Source organism: Talpa occidentalis, unplaced genomic scaffold (genome assembly GCF_014898055.3).
Source record: "Talpa occidentalis isolate TD23 unplaced genomic scaffold, MPIMG_talOcc4v2.1, whole genome shotgun sequence".
Classification (NCBI taxonomy): Eukaryota; Metazoa; Chordata; class Mammalia; order Eulipotyphla; family Talpidae; genus Talpa; species Talpa occidentalis.
Genome location: NW_026555331.1, coordinates 56,388,643 through 56,398,522, shown reverse-complemented (window position 1 = coordinate 56,398,522; position 9,880 = coordinate 56,388,643). Strand labels below are relative to the sequence as shown.

At 33.6% G+C, this 9,880-nt stretch overlaps 1 protein-coding gene across 1 annotated transcript in view; it reads right to left on the bottom strand.

Annotated features, from left to right (window-relative positions):
- Positions 1-489: 489 nt before the first annotated feature.
- Positions 490-9,880, bottom strand: part of ARMC1 (armadillo repeat containing 1) — a 31,021-nt gene continuing 21,630 nt past the window's right edge. Inside the window, exons 4-7 of the mRNA XM_037506025.2 lie at positions 9,645-9,834; positions 3,434-3,550; positions 3,277-3,351; positions 490-2,607 (exon numbers count right to left, since the gene is read on the bottom strand). Coding sequence (XP_037361922.1) covers positions 2,416-2,607; positions 3,277-3,351; positions 3,434-3,550; positions 9,645-9,834 — 574 coding nt within the window. The 3' untranslated portion in view covers positions 490-2,415. The remainder of the gene's footprint in view (positions 2,608-3,276; positions 3,352-3,433; positions 3,551-9,644; positions 9,835-9,880) is intronic.

The following is a 9,880-nucleotide window of genomic DNA, read 5'->3' as shown; positions in this document are numbered from 1 at the left end:
GGTTCTTGTGTGCATAAATAAATCAATCTTAAAAATAAATCAAAGGCCTGGATAAAACTGACTGGATGTAGAAAGTCAAATGAAGCATGATTAGAAAGGTATAGTGTCCCATTTAAAAATGAAGTACGAGAATTCTGTCAAATTTTCAGTGACAATAAATCGTCATCTCACATTTGTGAATTTCTTTTTAAATCACTCATGATCTCATTAGATTATTATAACCCCATTTTTATAAATGGAGAAAAACCTAGACACTGGTTCTCCTCATTCTCTAAGAGGAAGACACTGTTAACTATATTTTCAATCTAATGTCATAAATACTACAGTGAGTATATGTACAAAAGCAGCTGATCCAATTCTGGGGAGTGGCAGGTGTGGTTTTGGGTAGGAGACTAATGAAAGGTTCATGGAATTAGTCAAATAACACATCTGCAGGGAGAGAGTAGGGTTTCAGGAAGAATGACTACGAAAAGGCTTCAGAGCAATCAATAATACTTATTCCACAAAGCGCAACAGCCATTCCAATTTTAATTATGTTACCTTTTATTATTTTACAATATATTTCAAAAAAAAATGCATTACAGTTGCCTTAATTGCTCTATAAGACCTGGAATAAAAGAACACTTAGAATTAGAACACACAAACAGCAAGCTGTAATACCGACTTGCACTGTACCATTACCACCAAAGGGATGTAGTTTTTTAAATAAGCAGATGTGTGGCAATGCAAAACAAAATACAAACTTGTTAGAACAGTAAACTTTGTTTTAATGGCTATAGAAAGGAGCTGGTTTTTGTTTTCTTTTTTCAACATATCTGGTTCTGGCAGCAGTATTGTGCGTTTGAAGCAATACAAGCCTGGAAAGCTTATTATTTTCAATTGTATGTGTCACATGAAATCAGAGCCCAAGGTGTGTGAACTCAAAATCTTGTTGCTGATGGTATTTCACTTATTTTTTCTCCAGTAACACTGGATGCTTTAAATTTTCTCTAAAAGAGAAGCCATGAAATACAAGAAAACCCTCCAGGATCCAATTTTCACTCCATATTCTCTAAGTAGTAAAATAGCAGCTCTACATGTTGATGAAAAGAATTTCAATTTATTAGTTTATAACCATATTAATATTAAAATTGATCTGGATTTAGTTGGATTTCCAAAAAGAAAATTTTAGTTGCCAAATAATTCAGAAATTTAGTAAAGCATTACATATATGTAGTTAGCTCTTATCTACCAAAATATATATGTGTGTGCATACATATGTATATTTACTTATCTTACCTCCACTTGAAGATTTTTTTTTTTCCGGTTTGACATAAAAAACAAGAATGAATAGACCGATGCTGGCTTTATTTTTTTATAGCAATAATTTGAGTCTTTTTTTTTCTCATTCAGTATGACCACATGTTCATAATAAATTTATAAAAGGCAATACAAGGAAACACCTACTGAATGGGCATGTACCAAGCAATTTGTATCTTAGACTCTACCAAGTGGCACTATGGCATTATAGGCATTCAGCTTATTTTCTTTTTTCAAGTTTGTCAGTTTTTTACTACTGTATTTTTTCCCAGGGGATTGTATATAATCACAAAGTAAGGTCTGGAGGCCATTTACAGTTGCTCCCAATATTATGGTGGACAAAACTCTCAAGAACTGATATAAACCAAACTGAATGGCAGTCAGTTAGAACCACATTTGGCCACATTCAAAGTCTCCAATAGCACTTTGCTGATAATAGATGCTTCCTTCTTCATGACTGATTTTGTATTGATCTTATTAAAATTATAATAACAAATTGCAAACTTTTTGCTAAGTTATATTTTTAGAGGACCACTACATTTAAATGAATATATTTTTAATCCACAAAATGTCATTAGTGATGTGTTTTCTAGAACATGGTTGGCAAAATAAAAAAGGCACAAGAGGGGAGTAATGAGACATGTTTTTAACTTTCAGTGAAGAGTACCAAAGCAAGTATCTTTCTTGAAGAAAAGCAGAGAAAAATGTTCAGTAATTCATGCACAACTTGAACTAAAAAACTTTTCTTCAGATAGGTCCTGAGGCTTGAGGAGAAAATAAGTTTTCCTAATCACGTGCTTCATATAAAATGAAATATAAAGCTGCACATGTTTGGTTTAATGATGGACCCATGTTTTTATAAAAGTGAGGCAATTAAACAAGGAAAATAGAACCAAAATACCTTCATAAACAAAGCAACTCCACTTGTAGCCTCTGTCCTTTTTACCACTTGGGATAAATGTCCAAAAAAAAAAATATGTAAAATGCAGCATACACAATTATGTAATCTAAAAACTTTTCATGATAACTTATTGCAAATTGCACTTGACAGTTCACCACAACAATGGAAAACTGGCCCCTTGTTGGTTCACACAGTCCTTGAGCCACAAATTGAAGTCACCAATAAAATGATCTGGATAAAAAGTTTGCAGCTGTGCTCAGCCAGCTAGCTCCACCTTCTGGGTGTGAGCCAACCCGGGACACTGCTTTGTCCTGCTCCTTTGTGGGACTCTCATCCTCAGGCAGGTAGTCAGGCAGTTCTGTATTCTGCTCTACTTCCACAGGTGTATCTTGGAATGGGACCAGCATCTGAGACAGAGAACATGTAAAGAGTTATTACATAATCAAACCTAACTGATATAGATATGTGTCATAAGTTGGAGGTTGACTTTATTCTTCATTCTGATCACTTATTTATTCTCTGGGGCAATGTTCCTTTAAAAAAATTTCCTCTTACACAAAGGTAGGACTGATTGCTTAGCACTGTGTAAGCACAAAAAGGCAGAACTACACACGAAAACTTAGATGTTTGTTTCTCAGGTTCCAGGAATAAGTGTGCAAACCTCTGTCTACTTAAAGATGATAAAAGCAAGTATTTGGTTACTGTGGGCCCCTGGAAGGCCACTGAATCTCCTTCTATGGGATTTCCAAGGAGCTTAAGGCATATAGATTGATCACTATCACAAAGCTAATGGAAGAAGCAGCAAGAAGCAAAGATATTTCACTATATTTACTTGACCAGTGGTGGAACTTCACCTTTATTTTTTGGATTGGCAAAACTATTAAAGTTAGAAAGTACTTAAAAACCAAATGCAATTTATTTCTCAAAGCATTAACTATCAACCAAGTAACATTATGATAATTGGCCCAATCACATTCCTTTCTTTAGCAATAAGCAGAATAGAACTACGATCAATCTCCTAGCCATACGGACAAGAGTAAGAGTCAGGTGTACAGAAAATTAAATAAAGCTTTTACCTCTTCTCCACTTTCACTTTTCACAACTTGCTGAGCTTTCATAACTTTTGTTGATGCTATTGCTGATGCCAAAGCCTATGCCAGGATAAGAAGTACAATTATGAACACTTTGATTTCTTTACCTGTAACTTCAAACATAGTCATTTAAAATACTAACCTCTGCTTTCAAATCTGAACGGATTCGCACCACACATCTTTGAACGGCCATTTGAAAAGTAAAGCTAATAACGCCTTTAATTTTTAACAAAGCCTCTTCACACAGATTTCTCCGAGACTGAAAAAGCAAAATTAAATTGTTAAAACTGACCAAAACAACAACATCATCATCATAGTAAGTCAACTCAAACTGTAATGAAATAACTGTTGTGTTGGGCAGGGAAAGGAATGGGCAAGTGTCCAAACCTGTTCTACCATCTCATATTTGAGAGCACAGAGTAGGTTGTGCTTAGTAAGTTTATTAAAAATTGTATGAAGTTAACAGACTTGTAATTCAAGTTATATTTTTAAAGCTTTATTACAAATATTTAGTTTTAATAATTTTAATCAGAAAGAAGCCAGCCAATGCTTGTTTAAATCTTAAACACACACAATGGAAGAATACCAAAAAAAAAAAAAAAAAAAAAAAAGTGACTAGCAGAGGTTCCTCTAGCTAAAGCTGTTTTTGTAAGTAATTTTACTAAACACAGTCGTGCCCATTTATTTACATGCTGAGGCTAGTTTCATGCTATAGCAGAGTTAGTAGTAATAAAAGAGACCATACGGCCTGCAAAACCTAAAATATTTACTGTCTGGTATTTTAAAGAACAGTATTGCTGACCCCTGGTCTACCTTAAAAATATGTAGGTAACATTCTGGTAGACTGAAGTTAAATTAATGGGCATTCAGTGTGTAAATCACCATTGTTTAAAGCATTTGGTTATTATAAATATTACTGTGTTCTTCAACTATGGCATATTAATGATAACTACAACATTCTCAAAGATTATCAACATCCTCTTTTTGGTTCTCATTTTCCTAAGACAACCACAACATAATGAACACCCTTGAATGCTACTCTGACACCAGTAACACACTACCCTGGTCCTCAACTTACACCCTCATCCCTGTCTCATCTTACCTGTCCAATGCCTAAAATTAAGTGATTTTCTTTTTACAACGTCCCTCAGTAGACTATTCTCATCGCTCCAGCCATTATCACCATGTAGAAGCACATTTACTTTGAATATGACTATTTTCATTTATCTATCAGACATATCTACTTGGTATCAAGTGGTCATCTCAAATACAAGATCCAAAGAGAAAATGGATTAAAAACTGCAGTTTCTCTTCCTCCGTCTCTCTACCTCTTGCCAAATATCAAATCACCATCATTAAATTTTCATGTTTCTACAAAGACCAGGTTCTCATTTAGTACTTCTGAGGAGATAGGAGTGTGCAATTGATCCCAAGTCTCTGGATCACAAATTCAAAAATTACTACCTTTGAATTACCCAATCCATTCTCCTTTATTGAATAAAATCAGTCTTTAAACTTATTCCCACAGTCTTCAAAACAACTTATATCGTTGCTTATCTTCCTACTTAAGCCACATTTCCACTTTTGCATTTTAGCATACTGCAGGCAGGGTCTCAGCCAGCACAGTGATTCTTAAGGGTTCTGTAAAGCTCCTTTAGGTAACAGGTACCAAACAGGTTCATACTCACCTCTTTCACATATTCAACACCGGATAAACTTAAAAGTGAAGAACATTTCCACAGCATATATAACATATTGTTAGGATACTTCTATGGTCTAATCTGACTCCATATTTTAAATATGAGGAAAGCAAAAGAAAAGCAGTTAAATATCTAGCCTACTTTATCACAGGCAAAGAGCCTGGCACTAAATTCCAACTATATATGATAGTGAGAAACCAGATTCATGAAGCCAATTCGTCTTTGTTTTGACATGAATTAACACATTTTCAACATGTACAGCCTAGGGAGTGGTGTGCTGAGGAAAATTCAATACTAAGATTTGCTCTCAGGGAGTTATTTCCAGAAAAAAAAGTTACATCTTCAACAAAGCAAACAGGATCAATTTGCCACAGAAGACAAGTAACCTCTTGATTGGGATCCAGAGCCAAAATCAGATTGAGAACTGTAAGTAGATGAAATTAGGATTTGGGTAAAGAGGTAGATGAGTCAAAATTAACTGCCCTACAGTGGGCAAGAGAAGAGAATGTGAGAGTGTGTGCATATTAAGGGAGTATCAATTTAAAGAAAAAAGGTAGTAGTCTCTAATTTCTAAAGACTCCATTCCCAGTTAAGGAAAAAAAGAAAAATCAAGTCCCATACACTATTGGTATTGATATTCTAATACTGTGTTAGAGCTACCTTGCTAATATTTTAGATTTTAGTAATCACATTCATATGATATACTAGCCTATATTTTTGTGTGTGCTTTGTTGGGTTTTATTTTTGGTTTGTGCTAGCTATAAAAAGGAAATGTTTTACCCTAATTCATTAAAATTTATTTTGTATTTTGTTTGGATGTATTTTGTATATCCTAATATCCCCTGTTCAATTTACTTAAATTTACCAGAACTTACTTTCTAGCAACTTCAGGATTTTGTGGTCCCAGTTTCAATAAGATAGGTGTTAACTTATTTGGCAATGTAATAAACAATATGTGTATGAAAACCTTCCTCACCCTTTTTTAATGAACCCTATATCCTAAGGTCTAAGTAACCCGACACTACAACTAGAAAAAGTTGTGGATATTCTAATGTAACCTACCTGGCATAGCTAATGAAATAAATGGTAATCTGCCAGTTGCCACTTCTACATGTGTAAGTCATATAATTTATTACACTCAAGATAATTTCAAGGAGATGTCCAATTCCAGTCAAGATGGAGTTAACAGGAATCAGATTTACTCTCCAGACTTAACCAACTAAAACACAGACAAAATGAAATGACTAAAACTATGGTTTCCAGACATTGGAAAACAAGCATCCACAAAAGAAAGAAAAGAAGTGAAATGAGCTCCACAATTACACCAACACATTGCATAGAAAACTTCCAGGTTGCACCTCAGGAAGGGGAAACCCACTCAGAACCAGCTGTCTTGCTAAGTTGAAGACAAGAAGTTGAAAATTCAGAGAGGTCAAGGCAACTACAATTCACAGGACAGAAGATAGAAGAGGGCAGGGCTACAGAAACAGGCCCAGAGAGAGAGAGAGCATGTGCTAATGAGTTCCTCTCAGGTTTTCAGCTGAGTGATATTCAATGCAAGTATTGTGGCTGAAAAACCAGACTGGAGAGGAATAGAAGGAATAATTCTATAGGCTCAAACAAGGCTAGGAATACTTACTGTTCCAATCAGAGTGGGAAAAAAAACCTTGATCTTCATAGGGTACAGACAACAATATCCAGAAGAGAATTTATTGCCTCAGTAGTGAGAAAATCATTATCCTTAAGTTAAATAAAGTATACTATGGTCCTGCCTAACAAAGGTTAAAATAAGCTTAAAAAAGAGCTATTTGCAAGTAACTTAACTGTGATCCTGAGCAAAGTTCAAGAGTATGTGAAAGCTCTGCATGTATGTTATACCCAATAAAGTAAAATTTGCAATACCATCCAATCAAAAATTATCAGGGAGAAATACTGCAGATGCTTGAATTAGTAGACAACACTAAAACAGTTATTCTAACCAAATCTGTATGTTCAAGTAAATAGAGAAAAGTGTAAACATGTTTAAGGAAGATATATAACAGACTCAATGAAAATGAAACAAAAAAGACGCAAATCAAACTTCTAGATGGATATAACAACAGTGTCTATGATGAAAAATACATTAGATGGCATTAACAGAAAATTAAATACTTGCAGAAGAAAACAACAAATACAGGAATAGAAACCATCCAAAATGTAACTCAGATAAAAAAGATTGAAAAGGAAATTAACAGATAGTAGCAGCAAGTTCTGAGATAACATGACATGCTTGAATATATGTGCAACAGGAATCTCTGAAACACCAAGGCAAGAAGGGGACAGATAAAACACAGGAAGAAACAATGGAAAATTTGCTACACCTATAAATCCAGATATCCAAGAAGCTGAATAAACATGAATAAAATTAAACCAAGGCTCATCATAAACCGATTAAAAGCAGTGATGAGAAAAACTCCTTAACACGGGCAGAGGGGAAATGTAAGGCACATAACACACAAAAGAACAAAAATAAGAATGACAGAACTATGATTAGAAATAATACAAGGGACAGTAGAGCAATATCTTAAAACATAGCAAGAAAATTTAAAAAACCATACTCTCAAATTCTATGCAAACTGAAATTAATCTTTCAAAAAAGAAAAACAAATTTTCCAGAATATAAAATCTGAAAGAGTTAGAGACTATTAATTTCTAGTTTTTGGACTGAACAGCTAAACAGAAGATTGAAAAGGAAAAAAAGATAACCACCAATATTATGAACCAACAATTCTGGAACACATTTTCTCAAGTGCACATCAAATATTCTACAGGACAGACCATGTCAAGCCATAAAACAAGCTTTAAAAGGTTGAAATCATATAATGTCAAATCACATGAAATGAAGTCAGAAATCAAAAGCAGAAGGAAATTTGCAAAATTCAGAAAAATAAAGAAATTAAACAGGTGCACTGGTGAAGGAAACTCTATGGGGACCACACCTGAAAGGGTGGTGAGAAGCAAATATTGTTTAAAAATGAACAATGATATTAAAAAATTAATTAAAAAAAGAACAGGGGCCTCCCATGGTATATCCATGTAGCATAGTATTACTTTAAAAATGATATACAGATACATGATAAACCTTGAACATATTATGCTAAGTTAGAGTGGGACATAAAAAAAAACACATTATGACTTCATTTAGATGAAATGTTCAAAATAGGCAAATTCATAGACATAGAAAGTAGATTAATGATTGCCAAGGGTTAGGGGGAATGATTACTAATGGGTACCACTAATGGATTGCTAGTGATTCCTTTTTGGGTGATAAAATGCTCTGGAACTAGACAATGATGATGGATAAAACCACTGAATTGTACAATCTAAAATGGTAAGTTTTATACTACGCAAACTCCTTTACAGTTTTACTAAAAATGAGAGAATTCATCTCCAGCAGACCAGTATTAAGAAATGAAAATCAGGAAATGATATCAGATAAAAATACAAATAGAAGACACCTATTAATCAAAAACACAAAAAAACAAAACAAAAAAAACCTGGAGTAGCTATTATTAAAAGCAGACAAATTAGAATGAACTTAGAAGAAACTACACTGTTGAGAATCACTAGTACAGCATTTGAAATACACATTTAACCACTAGTAGTTCAATTGATACTAGCTCTTCCTTAAATTTTTGGTAGAATTCACCAGTGAAATGATCTGTGACAGAGCTTTTTTAATGGGAAGGTTTCTAATTAAAAACTCAATTTTTCAAGTATCCTATTTTTTCTTGAAAGAATCTTTATAATCTCTTTAAAGAATTTTTTGTTTCATCTACATTATCAAATTTATTAGTACAAAGTTATCTAAAATAGTCACTCATTTTACTGCCTACGGGGTCTGTAGTGATGTTCTCTCTCAATTCTAACATTGATAATTTGTCAATTCTCTTGTGTATTTGATGTTTGGCTATAAAATTTATCAATTTTATTTATCATGTCAAAGATTCACTTTTGATTTCATTGATATTTCTCTATTTTTCTTCTGATTTCTACTGTTTCCTCTTTTCTGCTAGTTGAGATTTACTTTTTTTTTCTAGTTTCTTAAAGTAAAGCTTAAGTCATTGAACCCTTTTCTCTCATGCAAATGAACATTCAGATATTCGCTATAAATGAATCTCTTTCAAACACTGCTTCAGCTGCTTTCCACAAATTTTGATATTACATTTTCATTTTTATTCAGTTAAAAATGCTTTCTAATTTCTCCACTGACCCATGCAAAATTTTAGAAATACATTACTTAGTATCCAAAATATTTAGGGGACCTTCCAGGTTTCCGTTAATGATATCTAAGGTGGTTTTCACTGTGCTCAAAGAACAAAGTTTGCATGGTTCTATTTCTCTCAAATTTATTAAGACTTGTCACATAGCCTACAATATACTGTATCTTGATAAGTGTTCCATGTACACACACATGAAAAGAATATTATCTTGCTTTGGGTGAGGTATTCTGTAAATATCAATTATGCTAAGTTGGTTATTCGTATTATTTGAATCTTCTATAACCTGATTTTCTGTATACTTATTCTATTAATTAAGTGATACTGAAATGTCTAATTCTCCTGTCTAGTTCTTTGTCAGTTTTTGAATGATCTTTGTGTTTATAAGTCTTACCGTATCATCAAGACCATCTATATGCAAAACCACTGTTTTGGCACGTTTGTTTGTAGTTCCCAGAAAAAACTGAGCTTTCCTTCGACGTGAATTCATTTCATTGAAACTATCACCATCTGCCATGTTGGAAGATTGGAGAATGTCATAGATTTCAGAGGCCAGCAGTTTCGTTTCCCCTGGAGTTGTAGTCCTTCAAAAGAAACCCATTAAATTAATAAATTAGTCTGTCACTTCTA